The sequence below is a fragment of the Sminthopsis crassicaudata genome, chromosome 1 (genome assembly GCF_048593235.1).
Source record: "Sminthopsis crassicaudata isolate SCR6 chromosome 1, ASM4859323v1, whole genome shotgun sequence".
In the NCBI taxonomy this organism is placed as follows: Eukaryota; Metazoa; Chordata; class Mammalia; order Dasyuromorphia; family Dasyuridae; genus Sminthopsis; species Sminthopsis crassicaudata.
This window is the reverse complement of record NC_133617.1, coordinates 621,263,154-621,288,596: the sequence shown is the minus strand read 5'-3', so window position 1 is coordinate 621,288,596 and position 25,443 is coordinate 621,263,154. Positions and strand designations below refer to the sequence as shown.

The following is a 25,443-nucleotide window of genomic DNA, read 5'->3' as shown; positions in this document are numbered from 1 at the left end:
GGAAGGGAAAAGTTGGAACAGAACTTTTTGTAAGGGTCATTATTGAAAAATTACTCATGCATATGTTTTGTCAATAAAAAGTTATAATAAAAAGAGATCATTTTATTTTTTATTAATTTTATAATTATAAAATTTTTGACAGTATATATGCATGAGTAATTTTTTAATAACATTATCCCTTGTATTCATTTTCCCAAATTTTCCCCTTCTTCCTTCTACTCCCTCCCCTAGAGGACAGGCAATCCCATACATTTTACATGTGTTACAGTATAACCTAGATATAATATATGTGTGTAAATCCAATTTTTTGTTGCATATTAAGTATTGAATTCCAAAGGTGTAAGTAACCTGGGTAGATAGACAGTAGTGCTAACAGTTTACATTCAATTCCCAGTGTTCCTTCCCTAGGTGTAGTTTCTGTCCATCATTGATCAACTGGAAGTGAGTTGGATCTTCTTTATGTTGAAGATTTCCACTTCCATCAGAATATATCTTCATACAATATTGTTGTTGAAGTGTATAGTGATCTTCTGGTTCTGCTCATTTCACACAGCATCAGTTGATGTAAGTCTCTCCAAGCCTCTCTGTATTCATCCTGCTGGTCATTTCTTACAGAACAATAATATTCCATAACCTTCATATACCATAATTTACCCAACCATTCTCCAATTGATGGACATCTATTCATCTTCCAGTTTCTAGCCACTACAAAAAGAGCTGCCACAAACATTTTGGCACATACAGGTCCCTTTCCCCTCTTTAGTATTTCTTTGGAATATAAGCCCAGTAGTAGCACTGCTGGGTCAAAGGGTATTCACAGTTTGATAACTTTTTGGGCATAGTTCCAAATTGCTCTCCAGAATGGCCGGATTCTTTCACAACTCCACCAACAATGCATTAGTGTCCCAGTTTTCCCACATTCCCTCCAACATTCATCATTATTTGTTCCTGTCATGTTAGCCAATCTGGCAGGTGTGTAATGATATCTCAGAGTTGTCTTAATTTACATTTCTTTGATCAGTAGTGATTTGGAACACAAGAGATCATTTTATTAAAAGATTATTGAGCCATTTACAAAGTATTAAGCAAAATGAAGAACTTATAATTGAATCTTTTTTTCTCTCATTGAATTTTTTTAAAAAATTAAATGGACATATTTCATTTTTGTTTCTAGTTACTTTATAGATGTATGCTCTGAGGGTTATAACTTCAAAAGTGAAACTCAAATTGAAGGTTTTGTTTGGGGTTACAAGAATTGATTTCTCATGTTTTTAAGTGGTTAGCCACAGATAAATTAGTTTTTCTTTTTTAATACCAATTTAACTGGGAATTTTGTGCAATTTGGACAAGGATTCAGATAACAAGAGAGGGAGACTTTTCATCTCTGACCCCTCCTGGCTCACCATCTTTCAGGCCAATATGTACCTTTTGTACTTTTAGAAATCAGGCAAAAGAACAATGTGGCTTCCTACCCTTGGAAATTCTGGAATCAAAGGAATTTATCTGGCTTACTTTCTGTAGATTATCCTATTCAACAAATGTAATTTCATTCAATAAATATTAAGAATCTACTGTGATCAAAGCATTGTGCAGGGCTCTAGAAACATAAAAGCAACAACAAAGCAGTTCCTACTTGTAATTATGGAGTTTACATACTTTCTTCTAAAGAAAAAAAAATATTTTTACCTCACTCTCTTTCCAGATATATATGCCCTCTTATCCCATCACTTCTCCCTCTACTCCAATTGAATCCTTTCTCATACAAATATATATATATATATATATTTCTGCCCTCCTCCCTCTCTTTGAGGAGAAGGAAGTGTTTAGGATGCTAGGACCATTATTGGTTTTCCATTCACTCAAGAGTTCATCTTTTTCTAGTAATTTTTTTTCATTTTCATTGTTATAGTAAATATTTATATTCTCCCATTCTCCCATTTCTTCTTATTTCACTATCTTACTTGATACACATCTTCCCCTGTTTCTATGAATTTTATATATTTGTTCATTCTCATTGCACATTTAATATTTCATTACAGTCATTTTCTCTACATTGTTTTGACATTGCCTAATGTCAAAAGTCAGTTGAGGTTATATAGTATAAATTTATATAGTTATATAGTATAGTTACAATACTATATAGTTATATAGTATAGTATAGTTATATAGAATAAATTTTAATGAATTCATTTGGAATGTTGTTTATTTTCCCTTCCTCCTTCAGTGTTCAGCGACACACATAGATGAGCAGAGAAATTGGTTGGTAAGAGGTTGGGCAAAAGTTTCTTTTCTGAGCTGGAGACAACCTGAATGTCTTGCTATGTGTTCTTGGCATGGCCTGAAACCTTTTCTTTGGTTCATTTTAGTGCCCTCAGGGGCTCTCGATGTCTGGAGAATTGTGGAACCAATTTCAATGGGATATAATGTGAAAATATTCTGGAAGGTGAGTAGTTTTGAATTCAGGTTTCCAAATGCTTTCTGGATAGCTTCCCCATAACTACTCTAAGATTCGCTTATCTGAAATTTATTTCATCATTTCTCCCCAAAACCCATTCCTTTTCCCAACCTTCCTATTTGTTATTAAAAGCATCCCCATTTCCCCCCAAGTGTTTGTAACTCCAGTGACTTCTTTGACTTCCCACTTCATCTTCACCCCTGCAACATTCAATCACTTACCAAATTCTGTTTCCTCAGTATGCCTCACATTTGTTCCCTCCTTACTATTTTCACTGCTTCTACTCTAATAATCCTCCTAATATGCCTGGACTGTTGCAATAGTTTCCTAACAGTTCTCTCATCTTAGTTATTTCTCTCCTTCAAGTCATCCTAGATTAAGCTTCCAGATGCCCAGTTTTGATTATTTCATTTTCCCAATTCATTGTGATCCAGGGGAAAGAGTGCAGAATGTGGGACAGATGTCCTGGGGTCAAATCTCAGCTCTGTTCCTTACTACCTTTATGATCTTGGGCAGCTCATTTTTCCTTTGTGAGCCTTAGTTACACATTCACAAAATGAAGGCTTTGGACCAGATGATCTCTAACATCTCCTCCACCTCTAGATCTGTGATCCTATTAATGATATTTCCTTGCTAAAAGCAGCATATTAAAAGTTTTTTTTTATTTTAATATGATTTTAGATTTAAATATCTATATTTTATTTGTAAGGACAGGATATTTAAAGATATGTTGGGGATAAGAAGATCAAAGAAGGTTAACATTATTGTTTAGAGTAGATGAAATGATAATAGACAGTGAAAAAAGACAAAACCATTCAATAATGATTTCTTTGTCAAGGAGGATCACCAGAAAGGAAAGATAAATGAAGAGATAGGAGGACATAACTAAACTGCTTTCAATGAGTTTAAATCATTCAGTTCATATAAACTACATACCAGAGTTCTGAAAGAAATGGGAGATATGGTAGTTGAATTATGATTGGTAGTCTTTGAAAAATCTTGGAAGAGGGAGAGAATGGAAAAGGTGATGTTGTTGTTGTTGTTTTTAAAAGAGAGAAAGGGAAGAAATATTTACAATATTGGCAAGTGAACTTGATTTTAAATGCTGGCAAAATTAAATAAAAGTAGAATTTGTGAGCATTTAGAAAGGGTAACAGTAATCAGTAAGAGTCAGAATATCATTTTTCCCCTTCCAAATACAAGTTGAAGGATAGAATAAGATAGAAAAGAATAAGTCCATAGCACAGAAGAATAATGATTAATTATCAGAAGAATATTATACAGAGAACAAAGCAAAACCTTATTTATCTTTTGTTTTAAATAATGTATATTGCTTTCATTGAAAACAGGGATGGCTGTCAATGAGTGAATATGTATTCAAATTGTTGTGTGAATTTTCGAAATGTATTGTGAATTTACAAAAAAATCCAAACAGCTAAGTCAGTATGTTGCTGAAAAGGCAAAAATAAGTCAGACAGTTTTAAGGTGGGTCTCTCATTCAAACTCATTCATGATTATCCTTTATGAGAAAAGAGATATACTTTATGAATCTGGAACAGAGAAATCCAATCCAAGATTATCTAAATGTCCATCTTTATTCTTTTTAATAATATTTTACTTTCCCCAATTACATGTTAAAATAATTTTTAACATTTTAAAAATAGTTTTGAATTCCAAATTGTATCCTTCTCTTCTCTTCTTTCTTCCCTCCTCCCCCTTCCCTGAGACAGTAAGCAATCTAATATAGGATATACTTATGCAATTATATGAAACATTTCTGTATTCAAACATAAAAAAAGAAAGAAAGAAAGTGAAAATAGTTTATTTTTGTCTGTATTCAGACTATCAATTCTTTCTCTGGAGGCAAATAGTTTGTTTCAACATGAATCATTTGGGATTGTCTTAGATCATTATATTGCTGAGTATAGCTAACTCATTCACAATTCTTTATAGTATAATATTGTTGTTATTGTATACAATGTGTTCCTGATTCTGCTCATTTCACTTTGCTTCAGTTCATATAAGTCTTTCCAGATTTTTCTAAAATCATTTTTCTTGCCATTTCTTGTAGCACAATAATATTTCATCACAATCATATACCACAGTCTGTTCAGCCATTCTCCTCTTGTTTAAGTATATCCTTTCCTTTAAAAAAAATCTCTTTGAGATCTAAACCTAGCAGTGATATTGTTGTATCAAAGGGTATGCAGAGTTTTATAGCCCTTTAGACATAGCTCCCATATTGCACTCCAGAATGGATGGATCAGTTTGCAACTCCAACAGTGCATTAGTGTCCCAGTTTTCTCAACATTTTCTCCAAAATTTATTATTTTCCTTTTTTGTCATAGTAGTCTGATAAGTATAAAATGGTACTTCAAAGTTGTTTTAATTTTCATTTCTCTAATAAGTGTTATTTTAGAAGGTTTTTTCATATAACTATAGATAGTTGTGATTTCTTTGTACAAAAACTGCCTGTTCATATCTTTTGACTATTTGTCAGCTGGGGAATAATTTGTATTCTTATAAATTTGACTCAGTTCTCTACAAATTTAAAAAATGAGATCTTCATCAGAAATACTTGCTGCAAAAAAATTTTCCCCACTTTTCTGCTCTCCCAATTTTGGTTACATTTGGTTTTGTTTGTGCAAAAACTTTTTAATTTTATATAATCAAAATTTCTCCTTTATATTTCATAATAATATCTATCGCTTATTTGGTCCTAAATTCTTATCTTATTCATAAATCTAACAGGTATACTATTCCATGCTCTTCTGATTTGTTTATATGTCACCTTTCATATGTATAAATCGTATGCCTATTTTGATCTTATTTTGGTATATGATATGAGATGTTAGTCCATACCTCGTTTCTGCCATACTGGTCTCTAGTTTTTCCAGAAAGTTTTCCAGTGTATTCAGAAAAATTAAGTATTATATTGATCTAGAAAAAAGAATAATTCCTTGATTCCAAGTCCAGTGCTCCCAGTTCTGTTTTTTACTTGACTGCTCATTCTCAGATCAAAATAAGTAACTTATGATTAGTTTAGAAAATTGTGCTCTCAATATTCACAATAACCATGACAATGTAAATAGAAAGAACAACAAAAGAGCAAAATTAAACACTATGACTGAGTTAGACCATGGAATACAGGTGAGAGAATATAACTTTATTCATTGCAGAGATGGGCAATGATGGATATGGAGTATTGTATTGCATGTACTGCCAGGTTCTGTCAATATATTGATTAGTTTTGCTATACTTATTCTTTTCCCTATTTAAAAAAAAACATTGTTTATAAGATATACTTGCTAGGTAGATAGGAGAAGATAGTTTCAAAAACAAATGCAAAATAAAAACAGAAGTATCAATGAAAATCATAATCACACACATATGTATGTATATATATGATCTGGAAATATTAGAAATCTCTAAGGAGGAAAAAAAATTTAGATGGTATGGCCTATAGAGTGAAGACCATTTTAAAATGTTTCTCAATATTTCTTTTCAGCCTCTACCAACATTTCAAGCTAATGGAAAAATCCAAAATTATAGCATAGTTATGAAAACACTGGGGGAAGTACATAGGGAGGAAAATTTCTTTTCTGAATCAGACAGTAATAGCACCGAAAAAATTATTGACCAACAGTCCTATGAGATTAGTGTTGCAGCCTTCAATAGTATTGGATCTTCTACCCCTTCGGTCATTGTGGTCTCTGGAGATACTGAAAACAGTAAGTAACCTAACATAGTAAGAACCTAACATATATCTCACAGGAAATGATGATACTAATCTCTAAATATCTTTTGATTTTTACATAAAATGTTCTTTCAAACTTAAGAGGTAAAAGAAACTGTTGTTAGTTGCTTCTCTAACAACAACAACAAAAAAGTTGTTAATTGCTTCTTATCTCGGGGGAACTTTTTATGGATAGCAGGTTCAATTTTAATTCCATTTGGAAACCATACAGAGCATTGTGTAAAGGCCCCAGAATGTAATAGCACAAAGTCTTTGCCCTCAAAAAATTTTTACTTTAGTAAAACATATACATATACAAACAAATATGTATAGCAACTCTCATATTTACTGCCAATACTCTCCCTCCTCTTCTTCCTCCCACCACCATCAGGCTTCATCACTGACTTCACTGTAGCTCTTTTCCCTTCAACCTCCATCAAACATGCTGATCAAAGTTGGAATAGGGGGAGAGGGCAACTTTAAATCACTAGCCTTGGGATCCTTGCAGATAACTATACCTACAAATACTATAGCTCATGAGCTATATATACATATATATATATATATATATATATATACCACTGGAGAGTGGTATATTTCCTGTTTAAAAAAATGTAGTCATAAGTACTCAATTAACCTTTATCAAAACATTTGTTGAAAATGAAAAGACATAACATTTATATAATCTTGTGCCTATAACCCCAGTCCCATTTTTCCATCTGTGACTTAGTGTCCTTGGGGAGAGTGGGGACACATTAAAAACATCAGCATAGTAAAGCACATATGTAAGAAATATATCTACCCAGCATAATTTAAAATTATGAAATTGTAAACTTCAGTATCCACTTTTGATCTTGGGAACTGTCCATAAAAGTTCCTCAGTGGGTGTGGTTTCAGCATGAAACAGATAGTTCCACTGTTGAGCTGGACTTAACTTACAAATTGATCCACTGGGCTATTTCTCTGATATTCTAAATTTGGGCTGTTCCTTAATAGCTGCTGTAGTGTCTGCCACTTCCAGTTTCAAACTTAGGTGATATATTTTGCTGAAATAGTATTATAATACTAGAATATATTCTTTTAGGAAAAGGTAGTGGCCCTTACCTTATGGTTTGACAAAATCCTCCTCATTTCTGTGCCTTCGACAAAATACTTCTCTTCTCAGCAATAGTAGGTAGAAAATAAGGAAAGTATCTTCTGTTCTTCACTTCTCAGCAGATGACAATAAAGTAGAAAAATTAAGCATTTATTGGGTGATTACAAAGTGCCAGGAACTGTACTTTAAAATAGCTTACAAATACAAGGGTGGAAAAAAGACCTTACTTTTAAGGAACTTATAATGATGAAAGACAATACATAAAAGAGATCTGGGAAGGGGAAGGTTCATATACAAGTGAAATGGAGAAGTCTAGAAACATGGTTGGTCTAGTGTTTTCTGAAATGATGATTCTGGGCAAGAAAGAACTTATCAATCAGAAGGAGGAGTCTAGGGGAAGAGACCTCACCATGATATGAAGACTATGGATTTAGGAGGAAAAAAGTCCAAAGGATTAGGAGGGTTAGGAGCAGAAAAAAGAGTAAACATGCATAGCCTGAACATTTCCTGAAAGAGAGAACATTAGCCTTGCTTTGGTCAAATGGAATCTACCTGGCCCTAAATGACAGTGTGAAGAGATAGTTACAACAATTCTTTGATAGATTCTAAAGTCTGTTGTTTGATTGTTGTTTTTTGGTTTTTTTTAATCTTTCTATCTCCCTAGTTTATCAATTGGGTTTCTTATGCCCAAAATCTCAATAGATATGTTATAATTAATAATCAAATTTTCATTTTCTGATTTTTGTCTTCAGAGCCAAGCACAACAAATCTAATCCTTCAAAAGGGCCCACTGTTGATTTTTTTTTAATGGGAAATTAATTCTGGCTCTGTCTTCAATCCTTGTAGCTTGAAGAAAACCCAATTATAAAACTTCCTCATCACATAACACCAGTCCCTCAATCACTCATAGTCAGAAGGAAGCTCACCAAACCATCACATTTTGGATTAGCAATAGCAAGAAATATTACATGTGTTCAAATGACTGAGCCCGTCAGTGCCTCATTGTTTATTACATTATAACTAAGGGGTTATAAAGATGCCTTCTGGTTCTTTGAAGTTTTAGAGCTATTAAATCCAGCCTTGGGTGCTTTTTAGCTGTGTGATCTTGAGCAAGTCACTTAACTGATATTTGTCAATTTTTCTCCAATAAAAAATAAGAGTTAGTTAATTAGAGTTAGGAAGGGTTGTTGAGAGGGTCAAATGGGATAATATTTGTAAAATACTTAGCACAGTGCCTGGTACATAAAAGTTTTATATAACTGCTAGCTCACTATCTGTATACATTTATAATCTTCATATATAAACATATAGCTTCAAATATAGACATATCACAGTAGTCTCTAATTCACCGTACTACCTATACATTAATTTGTAAGATGGCATATAGATATCTGTTGCCATAAATATCATTTCTGTCCTTCTTCCTAGTTGTCTTTTGTGAATAACCAGATATAGCTGTTGTTCTTCTTTCCATGTCATGCCTTTCCTACCTGGCTTGGTAACTTTCCCCTTTCAGTTTGAAGCCCCTCCCGATCGGATTAGCAAATCTCTCTGGCAGGTATGTTCTCACCCCCAAAGTCTATATTCTTGTATTTTAAACCATGGTCCAGAATACCTCATCCTCTCCTTCACTGCTATCCTGAGGTAACTGTGAGGGTTATAAATTTATATATTTATACCAGAAGGATCCTTGAACTAATCTTGTTGGAGTCAACTAAATAGAACACTGGCCCTGGAGTTAAGAGGTCCTGAGTTCAAATTTAGCCTCAAACACTTAACACTTATTGGCTCTCGGCAACCCTCGGCAAATCAATCATGAAGAAGAAGAAGGAGAAAGAGAGGAAGGAGAAAGGAAAGAGAGAAGGGAGGTTTTACACACAAGACCCAGAGAGGTTAAGTGATCTTCTATTAGTCAGTCAATATTTATTAAGTACATATATATGTGTGTGTGTGTGTGTGTGTGTGTGTGTGTGTGTGTATGAAATATGAAGATTGGTAGAGGGCCACAGATAGTGGGGGAACTCTGGGTAAGATATAAGACATTTCAAACCAGAGAGAACCTGCTAATTATGTCTGGTTCTACTCCCCATCTCCCCCAAGATCTCTCAGCCTTCCTGAGAAGTCAGGGGGTGGTGACAACCTGTGTTGTGATTCCACCAGGTGGAAGTGATACCAGGTGGCAAACTACATACAACAGCAGGTAGTTTATGTGGTCCCATGTGCGCAGTATATACTTAGTGCATGTGCAGTATTGCTTTGGTTACATAAGGGTATTAGGGTATATAAGGGTGAAAGAACTTGGAATAAATGGACTCCATATTTTAACCATCCTTGAGAGTCTCACCTCATCATTCCTTCACTAAAATGGTATGTTTTTTCACCCCAGCATAGGGACTCTAGAAAGCACAGTATGTCTTGTCACCCTAACTTGGGGACTCTAGAAAGCAGGACACAGCAAAGATTAGGAAATGATTAAGAGAGGGAAACCACTAGTTAAGAGAAATTGAGATGATTTCCTAGAAGATGAAGTTTTAGATAGGACTTTTGGAAAACAGTGGTAGAAATGAAGATCTTTCCCCAAGATCATCATTATTATCATCATCTCCACATTGTATCATCTTCATTAATATAGAAATTTGAAGTTTGTAAAACACTTTACAAAGGTCTCTTTTTACTTCACATAATCCTGAGAGATGTGTGGTTATTATCACCATTTTACAGATGAGGAAATTAAAGATAGGAAATTACATGACTTGCCCAGAGTCATAAAGCTAATACGTGTCTAAGGCTTAATTTGAATTCATCTCTTTCTGATTCCAGGTTCAGAGCTCTATCTTCCATTAACTTCCCACACTCCTCACACAGTTAGGAAGGAGAGAGCTGGCATTCAGCCTCAGCTACTTTTTTTTATTATAACTTTTTATTGACAGAACATGCATGGATAGTTTTTCAACATTGTCCTTTGCAATCACTTCTGTTCCAATTTTTCCTTTCCTTCCCTCCACTCCCTCCCCCACATGGCAGGCAGTCTCATAAATGTTAAATATGTTAAAGTATATCTTAAATACAATATATGTGTACATATTTATACAGTTCCCTTGTTGCACAAGAAAAATCATATTTAGAAAGATTAAAAATAACTTGGGAAGAAAAACAAAATGCAAGCAGTCCACATTTATTTCCCAGTGTTCTTTCTCTGGGATAGATCAGTTCATCACTGATCAACTGGAACTCAATTGGATCTTCTCATTGCCGAAGATATCTACTTCCATTAGAATATATCCTCATACAGTATTGCTGTTGAAGTGTATAATGATCTTCTGGTTCTGCTCATTTCACTCAGCATCAGTTGATGTAAGTCTCTCCAAGCCTCTCTGTATTCGTCCTGCTGGTCATTTCTTACAGAACAATAATATTCCATAACATTCATATAACACAATTTACCCATCCATTCTCCAATTGATGGGCATCCATTCAATTTCCAGTTTATAGCCACTACAAAAAGCAGCCTCAGATACTTTAATTCCAAATCCACTCTTTTCACTACATCTTCCAAGTCACTAGTTCACTTCCCAAACTTTCCTCTCTTCTGAACTCCATCTGCAGTTGTAGAAGTGAAAAGGGATATCTGAAGATCTCTAATGACTCTCTATGGGTAAGCCATTCAGTAAGAGATAGAAGTACCCAAAAGTTGAGGGAGTCATTCATTACTAAGCCTCTTAATATACCCTGCCCACAATACAACTCTATACTGGGGCCTATGTCTACATTAGAAACACCTCTTCTTTCTTACATGTTCCTAGAGCTTTTTAGGCAAATTACTTTACCTCTCTAGGTCTCAATGCCTCATCTTTTTCCCTTTACTTTAGCCCCATCACATTTTACTTTATTGTTGTGCTAGAATTTGTTGTTATCATCATCATTCACTCATGTCTGATTCTTTGTGAAACCATTTGGAGTCATTTATTTCTCCAGCTCATTTTTTACAGAGGAGGAAACTGAATCAAACAAGGTTAAGTGACTTGCCAAGGATCACACTGTTTGTGAGAGTTGGAGGCCAAATTTGAGTTCAAAAATAGGAATCTTTGTGAATCCAGGCCCAGGGCTCTGTCCACTGTGCCACCCGCCTGCTCCCATTTTATCTTATATTGTGCATTTTTTTGTATACATGAAATGTGTTTTCCTATTCCCACTGTATTTATAAGCTTGAAGGGAAAGACAAATTTTCCATCTTTGTATCCCCACTACCTGACTCAGTGCTTTACATAAAATTAACACTGAATGTTTGTCAAATTGAGTATTTCTGTTTGAAGATGAAATTATATTTTAAAATTTCATTTTTCTGGAGGCTAAAATGTATAGTTCATTTAAATCAAGCAATGTTTTCTTCAAGATGCACAAAACATAAAAGAAGAGAGAGTTAATGGCACAACAGATGGAATATTTCTGTCTTGGAAACCTGACCCAACAAAAGCTGAAGGCTATGTTGTAGATTGGTGTAACTATCCCCAGAATGGAGACTGTGATTTCCAGTGGAAAAAATTTGGTTCCAATACCACCAGTGCAATCATCAGATCTGGTAAGGGCAACCTTCAGGTTAATTAATGTCTGACTAGATGAAGTACCTTCCCTTGCTAAGCTCATTAGACCAGAATTTCTGAACTGCCTTCCAGGCACCTTGGTTTGGCTTCAGCTCCCCAAGTAAAGTGAATGATGAGAGTTTGCTGTTCACTATATCTTACTTTAGGAAATTGCATATGATTTCACTTCTCTGAAAGTGGATCTCTCATTGGAAACACTTGGACTGAATCTTGGGCTTTGTTTCTACAGAGCCCCATGAGATTCTTCAGGTAGAACATAGTATATGTGGCTCCTATTTAAAACACACTTAATTCTTTATAATGAGGTGATGTTTATCTATATAGGTTTAAGGGGGGTACTGGTGTTGCTATTGTCCTACTTTAAGTATATTATTTTGAATTGCCTCCTTGGAATGGGAGTCATATTAGGTTGTAAATTCTTCAATATGACCCATTTAATATATATGAGTATCTGGCATTTGATTTCTGTAAATCTGACAAAAAATTGTCTTGTGTCAACTCTAAATCTATTCCTTCCTTCCTTCCTTCCTTCCTTCTTTCCCATAGGGAGATGAGGTAGCACACAAGATTATTTCATAAGTGCATTAGAGTTACAAAAACAAAATGCCCTGTGTTGAGGGAATGGAGTGGTAAACAACTGAAGGATCAAGGGTTTTTTTTCCTGGAGTAGGTTTTGAAGGATGGGTCAGAACTTAATAGGAAGAAGGGAGAAAATTCCAGGCAAAGGCAGAATCAGGAAAAAAAATCAATTAGGGAGGGATTATTTGCTTTATAAAATAATCCAACAAAGAATGAATTAAAACAGAAAATTATTTTAGTGTATTTTAACTATGATTCTGCTTCCAAGAGAATCTCATTACACAACTTTTTTAGGAACATTTATTGTTTAAAACAAGATACATATATAATATTCTCTTGTTATAAGTGCTTTGCACTTACTTGGGATTGATTTCACATTAATTTTCATAATGCCTTCTCACTTCCAGCTCCATGAACACAATGTGTGGAAACTTATTCTAAAGGCTAGTGGGACAGATGGGGAAAAAAAAAAAAAAAAAAACTTAGCATATGCCCTCAAGGGAGGGGGAGGGATACCTGTGTGTGTGTGTGTGTGTGTGTGTGTGTGTGTGTGTGTGTGTGTGTGTGTGTGTGTATGAGAGAGAGAGAGAGAGAGAGAGAGAGAGAGAGAGAGAGAGAGAGAGAGAGAGAGAGAGAGAGAGAGAGAGAGAGAGAGAGAGAGAGAGAGAGAGAGAGAGAGAGAGAGAGAGAGAGAGAGAGAGAGAGAGAGAGAGAGAATAGAGACAGAGAAACAGAGAAAGACAGGGACAGAGATAGAGACACAGAGAGATCTGTGCCCTGTGCCCTGTGCTAAGCAGCCTGATGCAAAAGGCTTGGTACTTGGATAAGATATTCCTCTGGTCCAGGAGAAGGTATGAAGGAAGGCATAGTTACCTTGGAAATGGAGGCCTGAAAGCATATCTAGAGAAAGGACACTGAAAGAGGTAGACCACAAAATATGAAAACTGCATGCTTTACCAAAAATGGACTAAAATACCCTAAACTAAACTAAAATAAATATCTCTAATAATTTTTTAGTAATAATGAAAATGCTATGACTGTCATTAATAAGTCTCTCTCTGCATCCACAGCTGCTTTTCAGCCTGGAGTGAGATATAACTTTAGAATTTATGGACTGTCCACAAAACATGAAGCTTATTTACTAAAGAAAAAAACAGGATACACTCAGGAGCTAGGTAAGTTAATAGTTTTTGTGTGGTTAACATATTCAGAATGGACCATCTGGAAATGAAAGATTTCAACCTTTAAACCATCCTTGTCTCATTTTCCCCTCAACCCAATAGCATTATTTTTCAAAGTGTTGCCAGTTCATATTGGTAAAATCCTGTCATGGGCCCACATTTTACAGCTACTAAAACCAGCAATGTTAACTGGTTACATTAATTTCATAGGACAGTTAGGTGGTACAGTGAAAATGGAGCCCAGAATCTGGAATCAGGAAGATAAATACAAAACCAGCCTCAGATAATTAGTAACTGTGTTACTAGACAAGTCACTCATCTGTAAATTGCGGATGATAGTACAGCATTTATAGGTGGCTAGTTGGTACAGTGGATAGAGCACTGGGCTTGGAGTCAGGAAGACTTGAGTTCATATCTACTCCCAGACACTTACTTAGAAATATAACCCTGGGTTACTTCACTCTATTTGCCTCAGTTTACTCATCTATAAAATGAGCTGGACAACGAAGTGTAATCAATTCAGTTTTGTTTTGCCAAAAAAATTCCAAATGGGATCATGAAGAGTAGAATATAACTGAAGAAACTGAGCAACAACAATCACTGCCAGACAAAAAAAGACTCTCATCTTTTTCACATCCATTATCTAATTTCATACTGTTACTACCCAAAATATCCTTTCCCTCCTATATGAGCAACATTACCTCCACAAAACAACATGATATAGTGAGGAAAACGCTAGACTTGAGGTTATTAAGTTGATGTGGTTACCAACTAAAGGATCAGGGAGCCATTCCTGGAGTAGACAATTACTTCATTTTCCTGTCTGTAAAATGAAGAGGTTGGACCAGAAGAAGAATCTCTTAAGGAGCCTCTTCTATCTCTAAATCCGATTTCTAAGTACACTGTTGATTCCTCTTCTCTACAGCTGCCTCTCACTTATTTTTGGCATAGATTCATACATATACATGCATCAAGGTCTAGTTGATTGTAGAAACAGTGTAATAGATAGATTTCTGAAACAAAAGCATCGACAAGACTTGGTTTCAAATCCTGACTCAGATACTTATTAGCTGCAAAACTGTGGCCAAGTCATTTCACCTCTTTCAGCCTCTTGCTTCATTGGTAAAGTGGAGGTAAATAACACAATTTCACAAGAAAGAATGTACATATAGGAATTAACAACATTTGAAATATTATTTATTTTAATTTTGTTTAAATTTCATTAAATTTGTTCATGTAAGATTTTATTTATTTAATTTCATTTTGTTTACAATTTCAGTTTTATTCATTTAAGATGAGTAGAATGAAAGCATTCTGGAAATTAAAAACAAAAAGAAAGAAACTTTTCTCCCCAACCAATTTCTTTTCCTAGCACTTGATTGCAAACCAGTTGTGACTGTTGAGAATTTGGCTTCTACTTCATTGACCTTGAATTGGAAGGATAATTGTACTGATGAACCCCAGTATGGCTTCTTTAATGGGTACCATATTTATATGAAACCTGAAGTGGGAGGGTCCTGTGACCAAGAGACAGAAAAGCAAAATTTTTCAGGTAACACTTACTTAGACATGGAAAAGTTATCTCTTCATTTTTAAATATATGAAAGATATTTATCTATTTAGAATGTGATTTTTGACAGGTACATTGGGTAGTTTGTCTTTGTTCTTGTGTAATTCAAGTAAATTGTCTTTACAATGTCTTACAATGTTTCTGCTTATTTCATTCTGTATACTTTGTATACCTTCCCCACTTTTCTCTGAAACCATCCTGCACATCACTTCTTACATGCAATAACATTCCATTAACATACTTTGTTCGGTTGTAATCCAACTGAGAGACACTAAGTTTCCAGTTCTTTGCCACCAGCTGCTTTAACCATGATTTCAGAGATCATGATGACAAAGATACAACAGATTCAACATGCAGAATGAAAAATCAATTTTTGGACATAGGATTTCTTTTTTTTTTTTTTTTTGCTTAACTATGCATATTGATTATAAAGTTGTTTTTAATGGGGGAGGAGAAAATGAATTCTTGTTAATTGAAAAAAATACAAAGGATAAAAAAAACACTGTTAAGTTATAGTGTAAACAAAGTTACACTGAGGATGTTAAATTTATTTCAAAAAAAACCCAACTAGTTTCTACTTTTAGCACCACTTGAGCATTATCTCCATATGCACCCAAATAAGGTAGTAGTAAGTGAATCTCATCTACTCACTAAAGCAGATCAAAGCAAGAATGATGATGATCTTATTAATGGGGAAGTAAAGAGGGAAAGTATACAAATCCCTGGTAGTCCCTTTTGTGAAATTAATAAAAATCCTGTCAAAAAAATGTATGTCTAAAGTAAAAACTATTTTAGCTCTTCAGACTCCTTCCTATTCCCAGAATCATATTGGATACACTAAACTCATTCTTTTTTTTTTTTTTTTTTCTCCTGGGAATGATAATAACCCTTGATTGAGAGAGTTGTTGTGAGGATCAAAAGAGATATTTGTAAAAAACAAACAAACAAACAAACAAGCAAACAAAAAACAAACAAAAAACCCAAACCAAATCAAAACAGAAAACAAACAAATAAAAAACCCTACTTAACACAGTAGGGCAGCTAGAAAATGAAGTAGATTGAGTGCCTGGTCTGAAATCAGGAAGACTTAGGTACTAGTTGTGTGACTTTGGACAAGTCACTTAACCCTTTTTGCCTCAGTTTCCCCATCTGTAAAATCAGCTGGAGAAGGAAGTGGCAAACCACTTTGGTATTATCAAGAAAATTCCAAAATGGGGTCATGAAGAGTCAGACTTGCTTGAAAATTATTGAATAACAACAAACCTTTACATGGTGTTTATCACAAAGGAAGCAATATATAAATTCTGATTCCTTTCCCTTCTCTTCTATGTGCAAAATTTCTGAATCTGCCAGATGCTCGTATGTGTGTGTGTATGTGTCTGTCTGTCTGTCTGTCTGTTTGTTATATCATTTGCCTGAAATAATAAAAATCTGACCTGTGATAGGGAGTTAGAGAGAAATGGTGAAAGAATGACTTTTAGGAAAATCCTAAGGGAAATATAGATTTTTTAAATGAAAAAAAAATTGAAACACATGTGAGATTATTAACTGCCTAAGCCATTCATTCAAATCATGATAAACAATGTACAAGTTAACTCTTATCTCCCATGTTTTTTTTTACAAAATAATTTTTAATTGATGTCTTCTGTTTTCTCCTTAGTTTATAGAGAACTGATAATTTTCTTTTCTTTTTCAAGATAATATAATAGTCTGTAAATACACAGTTCCAGATACAAAACAAAAGACTTTCAATGTGAAAAAATTACAGCCAAATTCAACATACAACTTTGAAGTTAAAGCTTACACAGGCGGTGGAGACAGCCTTGGAAGTTTTATAAAGGTCACAACTGGAACCCCTGAAAAAAGTGAGTTAGAAAAATCAAAAACCCAGTAAAGAAGGGACTTGGTCCTTTCTCTGATTATTCCTCAGTACTTGCTATGGATTTCTCCTTTGCCTTCATCAGTTCTTTCCTTTTGATGAGGTTTAGAATTGGGGTAACTAAATGAAATTAGGGTTAATTGAGGTCTAGATGCAGGTTCGGGGTACAGGGAGTCAAATGGAGCTCCCCTGCAACCCCTTTGGATTTGGCGCAAGGATACAGAGTTAAATGAGGTCTAGTAGTGGCGCAAGAGTCCCCTGTAAAGGAATTTGCAGACCCGAAAACCTACATTGATAAAAGAGGTTTATTATGGGGTTTGGAAGTAAAGGTAAAGTCTAGTTAGTAAAAGGTATTAGGTAAAGAGAAGAGGGCACCAGAAACAGTATTTCAGTGGGCAGAGAGTTGGCATATTTCAGCAATCTGCAAAGAGAGGACTCCATCTTGGCTCTTTAATAAGGAGAGATTTAGCTAAAGGGGCCTATGAGTGGAGTCCCAAATTGGTTCCTTGCTGGGTTTCAGCTAGGGCTAGAATTTTCTAGGTGGGAGTTGGGAAACCTGAGCAGATCATTAGAATGGGGGCTGGGACAGCCCAAATTGGTTCAAATCCTATGGGGGCTGGGAGAGCCCAGATCTCCTATTGGAACTCAAAGGGGTGCTTTTGACCAGGATTTGTGAATCAAGGGTCCTAGCTTCTTGAATTGATCAGCTAGGAGAGGCTGGGAATCAGAAAGGAATAAATCAATCTGAAAGGAATAGTCTTAAAGGGATCACAACCCGCATCACTTTGAATCATCCTTTTTGGGTATGTGTTGTTCCTCTGCCTTATTCAACCCCATTTCCTCTCTTTTCCTCCTCTTTCTCTAACGTTTCTTCTTCTTCCTCCACCTCTGCCTCCTTATAATATATACTCCTACATAGCAGAAACTATTTTTTTGGGTTTTGTTGTCTTTTTTTGTTTGTTTGTTTATTTATTTTTGTATCCCTAGCCTTAAGCATAGTATCTTGAAATGAGTTAGGAGCTTAAATATTCATTGAAGTTAATTTCCATTTAACATTCAACTCTTCATTCAGCAAACATTTTTAGACACTAAGTACAAGTCACTGGGAATACAAAGCTGAAAAATTATACAATCTTTGCCCTTAAAGAATTTATAATCTAGAACAATCCAACATACATGGAAATATATATATATATATATATATATATTTTTTTGTTAACATCTCTCCATATTTTTTTTATATTTTAATAGTTTTTATTTACCAGATATATACATGGGTAATTTTACAACATTGACAATTGCCAAACCTTTTGTTCTAATTTTCCCCCTTCTTCCCCCCCCCCCCCCCCGCCCCAGATGGCAGGTTGACCAATACACGTTAAATATGTTAAAGTATAAATTAAATACAATATATGTATACATGTCCAAACAGTTGTTTTGCTGTACAAAAATAATTGGACTTTGAAATAGTGTACAATTAGCCTGTGAAAGAAATCCAAAATGTAGGTGGACAAAATTAGAGGGATTGGGAATTCCATGTAGTGGTTCATAGTCATCTCCCAGAGTTCTTTGGTTGGGTGTAGCTGGTTCAGTTCATTATTGCTCTATTGGAACTGATTTGGTTCATCTCATTGTTGACAATCGCCACATCCATCAGAATTGATCATCATAACAATATTGTTGTTGAAGTATACAATGATCTCCTGGTCTTACTCACCTCACTCAGCATCAGCTCATGTAAGTCTCTCCAGGTCTTTCTGAAATCATCCTGTTGGTCATTTCTTACAGAACGATAATATTCCATAATATTCATATACTACAATTTATTCAGCCATTCTCTAACTGATGGGCATCCACGTAGTTTCCAGTTTCTGGCCACCACAAAGAGGGCTGTCACAAACATTCTTGCACATACAGGTCCCTTTCCCTTCTTTAAGATCTCTTTGGCATATAAGCCCAATAGTAACACTACTGGGTCAAAGAGTATGCACAGTTTGATAACTTTTTGAGCATAGTTCCAAATTGCTCTCCAGAATGGCTGGATGAATTCACAATTCCACTAACAATGTATCAGTGTACCAGTTTTCCCACATCCCCTCCAACATTCTGCATTATCTTTCCCTGTCATCTAGCCAATCTGACAGGTGTGTAGTGGTATTTCAGAGTTGTCTTAATTTGCATTTCTCTGATTAATAATGACTTGGAGCATCTTTTCATATGACTAGAAATAGTTTCAATTTCTTCATCTGAGAATTGTCTGTTTGTATCCTTTGACCATTTATCAATTGGAGATTGGCTTGATTTCTTATAAATTAGAGTCAATCCTCTATATATTTTGGAAATAAGGCCTTTATCGGAAACTTTGACCGTAAAAATGTTTTCCCAGTTTATTGTTTCCCTTCTAATCTTATCTGCATTAGTTTTGTTTGTACAAAAACTTTTCAATTTGATATAATCAAAGTTTTCTACTTTGTGATCAATAATGATCTCTAGTACTTCTTTGGACATAAATTCATTCCTCTTCCATAGGTCTGAGAGGCAAACCATCCTATGTTCCTCTAATTTATTTATAATCTCATTTTTTATTCCTATGACATGAACCCATTTTGACCTGACCTTGGTGTACGGTGTTAAATGTAGGTCAATGCCTAGTTTCTGCCATATTAATTTCCAATTTTCCCCACAATTTTTGTCAAGCATTGAGTTCTTATCCCAAAGGCTGGGGTCTTTGGGTTTGTCAAACACTAGATTATTAAAGCTATTGATTATTTTGTGCTTTGGACCTAACCTATTCCACTGATCAACTAGTCTATTTCTTAGCCAATACCAAATGGTTTTGGTAAGCACTGCTTTATAATATAATTTTAGATCTGGTACAGCTAGGCCACCTTCATTTGATTTTATTTTCATTAATTCCCTTGAAATTTTTGACCTTTTGTTTTTCCATATGAACTTTGTTGTTTTTTTTTTTTCTAGGTCATTAAAATAGTTTTTTGGTAGTCTGATTGGTATAGTGCTAAATAAATAGATTAGTTTAGGTAGTATTGTCATTTTTATTATATTTGCTCACCCTATCCAAGAGCATTTAATATTTTTCCAATTGGTTAGATCAGACAATTTGTGTTCAAAGTGTTTTGTAGTTTTGCTCATATAGTTTCTGATTTTCCCTTGGCAGATAGATTCCTAAATATTTTATACTATAGGTAATTACTTTAAATGGAATTTCTCTTTGTAACTCTGTTGGATTTTGTTAGTGACATACAAGAATACTGATGATTTATGTGGGTTTATTTTGTATCCTGCAACTTTGCTAAAGGTGTGGATTATTTCTAATAGCTTTTTAGTAGAATCTTTGGGGTTCTCTAAGTATACCATCATATCATCAGCAAAGAGTGATAATTTGATTTCCTCATTACCTACTCTAATTCCTTTAATCTCTTTCTCCACTCTTATTGCCAAAGCTAGCATTTCTAATACAATATTGAATAGTAATGATGATAGTGGACAACCTTATTTCGCCCCTGATTTTAATGGGAATGGTTGCAATCTTTCATGGAAATATATTTCAAGGAAGAGTGTGTAAAGAAGGTCAAAATGGCTCAAAAAATAGAACGGATCATAGAAAGCTTGACAGAGGAGGTGAGATGTGCAGTGGGCCTTGAAAGAAGAGAAAGATTTCCTCATGGGAAGATAGGGCTGTAAGGTCAGTGAGGGTGATGTGGAGAAGGGATATGGGTGTGTGTGTGCCGGGAATTTTCTTCCAGGCATGAAAAAGGGGAATAAGAATAGGGGATAGATTAAGCAGAGAGAATTGAAAGAAGGCACAATAAAAACAGGTAAGCATTTTTTATAAATCTCCATGCAAATTGCCAGTGACATAAGGAAAAAAAACCAAAAAACCACTTGTCTAGAATCTGGCAAATTGAATAAGAAAATGGGTAGAGGGTTATCTGTCCACTTGTCTGATAACTGGGTCATTGAATATGAATAATTTGCTTACTTTTCTAGGATGATTTTAAATTATTTTCTAGAACAAATTAATCAAACTGCAGTTTTATTAAGTATATTAATGTGCTGATCTTTCTATAGTCTTTCCAACACTCTTACTGTCTCTCTTCCCATTTTTTTCTAATTTAAGTGACTATTTAATTTTCATTTTTCTTATTATTAACAATTTGGTATATTTTAAAAAATATAGCTACCCAGGGTTTATATGTATATTATATTGTTCATATCCTTTTGATGGGGGTTGAGGTCCCTTTAAGATTCCTTTCTAATTGCCCAAACCATGGCTGACCTTGATTCACAAATCCTGGTCAAAGGCGCCCTTTGAATATCGGGGCCCAGCCCCACTATCAGCTCAGCTTCCAACAGCCCTCACCTGATCTGAGCTAACTGAAAAGCCCTATCCCCCAAGAACTTGGGGGGTACCGCCCATTATCTTCTAGGTATAAAAGGAGCCGGGAGCGCTCTCTTTGCAGGAGCCCTCCCAGCCATCATATGGTATCCTTCCAGCTATGTAAGGGTTCCTGCCCGCCCAGTGGCCATCTCTGGCCCTGGTGTCTTTCTAACTGAGCTTTACTTCCAATTTCTACAATAAACCTTTTATTTATCAGTCTAGGTTTTCGGGCCTGTAAATTCATTTACAGGGGACACTGCGCCTCATGGGATTATCTTACTATCTATGCGCCGAGACATGGGGTTCCCCCTTTCCTTTCCCTCATTACTTTGACTTCTTATCTCTCTATTGAATAAAGTGTTTGGTGTTTTTTTTAAAGGTAATGTGTAAGAATATCAATACTGATTAAAGAAAATATTGGAAAGGGAAAAAATTAAATTTCTGCCATGGATAAAATCTGAGGATTAATAAACTTTATTTTCCACATGCAGATTTATTTTTAATATTGAGCTTATATTAGAAGTGAAAGTTATTCATTGAAAAATTATTCTTCTTTCTTCAGCCAATTTAATAATGACTATACTATTTCCAATGGCCTTCTTTTCTCTGCTGCTCATCATTGGATTGAACTTGAAAATTCAGTGGTAAGTGTTATGAAACTTTTAGATAGAGCAGTATGCCTTATTAAAACTAGAAAAACTCAGTTAGAATTCAATTGAAAATCACTGAATTTTTTAGGAGGAAAAAACAGAAGAGGAAAGAGAGAAAGAAAGCCATAGACCAGATTATTCAATTAAGTTGTTAGTACTATTTTTAGTGTATGTGAATTAAGAGAAAAAGATAACTTTTTTTGTTTAAAATTATTTGACATGGAAATGTTTTTATAATATTGATAATTTAATGTCACTTTTACTGTTGTTCTAGGGTGAAGGAGAAGTGCTTCCCTGATATTCCAGATCCTTACAAGAGCAGTGTCTTGTCACTGCTGAAATTCAAGGTGAAAAACAGTGGAAAAGTACTATATTGTGAATGTGGAGGAAGGGAGCTTAGCAATACCAGATACTGCAAAACAGTAATCATATCAAAACAATTTTATGTAGGCCAAGAAATAGAGGGGGGGGGGGAAATCAGTGGAATAGTTAGATATATGATTTACAGATGAGCAAATGAATCTAGTGATTTATAAAACAAAGATTAAGTTTTGGGATAGGACCGTCCTATTCAACAAAAACTACTAGGAAAACTGGGAAGCAGATTAAAAGGAATTACCTTATAAATCAACATGTTTACCAAAAAAAGCTCTAAATGGGGAGCTAGATTAGACATAAAGGGTGATATCATAGATAATTGTGAGAAAAAGGAAATTAACTGTTAGGGCTATCTATGGGTAGGGACAATTCATGACTTAACAAAATATATACACACATATATAATTATACACATTTCCATTCTGAAATATATCATGTTATACATATATCCATATATGCACATATATACTTGCATGTATGTATACATACATATATTTAACATGACCAATGCAAAATTAGTTTTATTTTATCATCATATATTTATAATAGGTTTTTAAAAAAAATTTCTCAAAGGAAAGGGGGAGAAAGCAAATGTTTGTTAATTGAAAAAAATTAAGAAATATTTAAAAATAGACTTTTGAGGGGACAAATGTCAAGAATAGGGTAAAAAGGGACTGTCCATCTTTACTCCCAAATAGGAAACTAAAAATGAACAGTTTAAAATAGTTTGAATTCTTTGCTTTTAAACCATCATCTTCAGAACTCATTTGCCTTCTTTAGCAGTTATTTTCTTGATTTTTTTTACCTCAGGGAAATATTCACCAGGCTACACTGAACACCACTGACTGTATTCCTGATGCCATTGAAGTTGTGAACAAGCCAGAAATAAGTAAAATACAGGGATCGAGGACATTACTTATGGGAAATGAGATCACCAAACCTGCCTATCTCTACCTCCTTCCAACAGGAAAAGATTCCTTGGACTCTCAAACCTTCATCTGTTTTGAGAACTTCACTTATCGTCAAGAAGCATCTGACTCTGATTCTTCTAGACAAATTCAGATGATACCCACTGACCCAACAAGGTCTATGGGGCCTGCTGAGCATTTACTAAATGTAGAAAAGGACTACATTGGATCATTGGATAATATTCCTGCTGGAGAAGCCAGTTTGAATTATGTATCCCAGTTGGCTCCAACCATGTCTGGAGACAAAGGCAGTACTTCATCTAATCTTGAGCCAGCACACTGCTCAGAATATAAAATGCAAATGGTGATGTCCACAGGCCCTCTGTCCCTTCTTCCAGAAGATGACAGACCCATCTCAGTTACCTCTTTAGATCAGCTTGAAAAACCATGCTAACCAGTATACAAGTTTTATACCTTCATGCTCCATGATACTAAGAGTTTCAAATTCTCAGTGCTTATGGGCTAAAAGCATGTTTGTTCCTGAAATCATCATTGTCAGACACAGGGGCCTAGGACTGCATGCAAAAAGACTCCAATAGGGCCATGGAAATCCTGTTAGGCTTTATGGCCAAAGGCACATTTTGCACATTCTTCTGCTTACCTTGGAAAAAAAGGCTAGAAACAGTATACAAGGGAGCTTATTTACTATGCTGCCTCTTTATATAATAAAACTAATTTTTAAATAGGTACATTATCTTTCTCTCAATTTTTAAAAAGGTAGATTTTAAGACTGCCATTTCGTAACTTTCAAACCTCCTAGAGAAACTGTTTCCACTGAGTGAGCCCTACGTACACTTAGTACTCTAGAAACAAAAGGATTATACTTGTATATAAATTGAAGGCAAAATATTTTAGCAAATACAGCTTGGTGGGCATTCATTCTGGATAGGTACTTTGGGAATAGATCTTGAGGAATCTTGGAATTGATGTTTTGGAACATGTACTAAAGTGATCTGAAGATGATGGTGTGGCTTCATGTACATCTGAAGGGAATGAAAAGTGACTATAACAAGCTGTAGGACATTGACACTTTCTACCCTCAGAGGCCCTTCTACTTTCTTTCAATGATTTGGTTTTATTTTTTCCTGCTGAGATTTTTTTTTTTTGTTTTTGTTTTTTCCCCCTAAAATATGTCATTCTTCATCACTAGCTATCCTTTTCCCATCAAGAATATCTCATTATGAGATAATTTGCCTTATATTTCTTCCCCCTTTTCCTCTCCCAAGTGTATCTTGCTTCTCTCTTAACATTTCCTTCTTTAAGATCATCAAGCCTTAATAGAACTATTTCCCGGGCTTGTCTAATTGGACTCCTTTTAGGCTCCATAAAAGATCATCATGTATAATTTTCTTGTATCTGAATCTGAGTAGTTTATCATTTAGTCCTTTATCATTGTTCATTGATGTTCATTTTAAATGTTTCTCATCAAGAATGCTTAGAAGGCCTCTATTTCATTGAAGATCCATTTCTCCCCTATAAAATTATACTTATTTTTGCTGATTATTATTCTTGATTGTAAGCCCATATCCTCTTCCTTCTGAAATATTGTGTTCCAAGTTTTCCACTTCTTCATAGTGCTGATAGATAAATAATGTGTGATCCAGACTGCTTGGTACTTGAATTACTTCTTCCAGCTGCTTGCAACATTTTTTTAATTTGCACTAAAGGCTTTTCATTTTGGTTATGATGTTTCCCATGTATTTTCACTTTGAGGTTTTTTTCAGGAGAAGGTGGATTCTTCCAATTTCTACTTTGTCCTCTGGTTTTAAGAGATCTGGACAATTTTAAGTTTCTTAAAATAGAATGGCTAATCCTTTAGTCATGGCATTGAAAAGCCAATAATTCTTGTTTTGGGGATAAGATTCTTTATATTAATTCTTTTAGTATTTCCCCCCAACTTTTTGTCTTTAAATATTTCTTGTTGCCTCATGAAATCACTGCCTTCAGTTTG

The 25,443-nt window shown here is 34.8% G+C and overlaps 1 protein-coding gene across 1 annotated transcript in view; it reads left to right on the top strand.

Moving 5' to 3' along the window:
- OSMR (oncostatin M receptor) overlaps nucleotides 1–24,181 on the top strand; it is a 67,940-nt gene extending 43,759 nt beyond the window's left edge. The window contains exons 10-18 of the mRNA XM_074282622.1: nucleotides 2,367–2,443; nucleotides 5,964–6,186; nucleotides 11,681–11,866; nucleotides 13,538–13,642; nucleotides 15,021–15,200; nucleotides 16,916–17,083; nucleotides 22,059–22,140; nucleotides 22,421–22,493; nucleotides 23,335–24,181. Of these exons, the coding sequence (XP_074138723.1) occupies nucleotides 2,367–2,443; nucleotides 5,964–6,186; nucleotides 11,681–11,866; nucleotides 13,538–13,642; nucleotides 15,021–15,200; nucleotides 16,916–17,083; nucleotides 22,059–22,140; nucleotides 22,421–22,493; nucleotides 23,335–23,886 (1,646 nt within the window). The 3' untranslated portion in view covers nucleotides 23,887–24,181. The remainder of the gene's footprint in view (nucleotides 1–2,366; nucleotides 2,444–5,963; nucleotides 6,187–11,680; nucleotides 11,867–13,537; nucleotides 13,643–15,020; nucleotides 15,201–16,915; nucleotides 17,084–22,058; nucleotides 22,141–22,420; nucleotides 22,494–23,334) is intronic.
- Nucleotides 24,182–25,443: the final 1,262 nt, after the last annotated feature.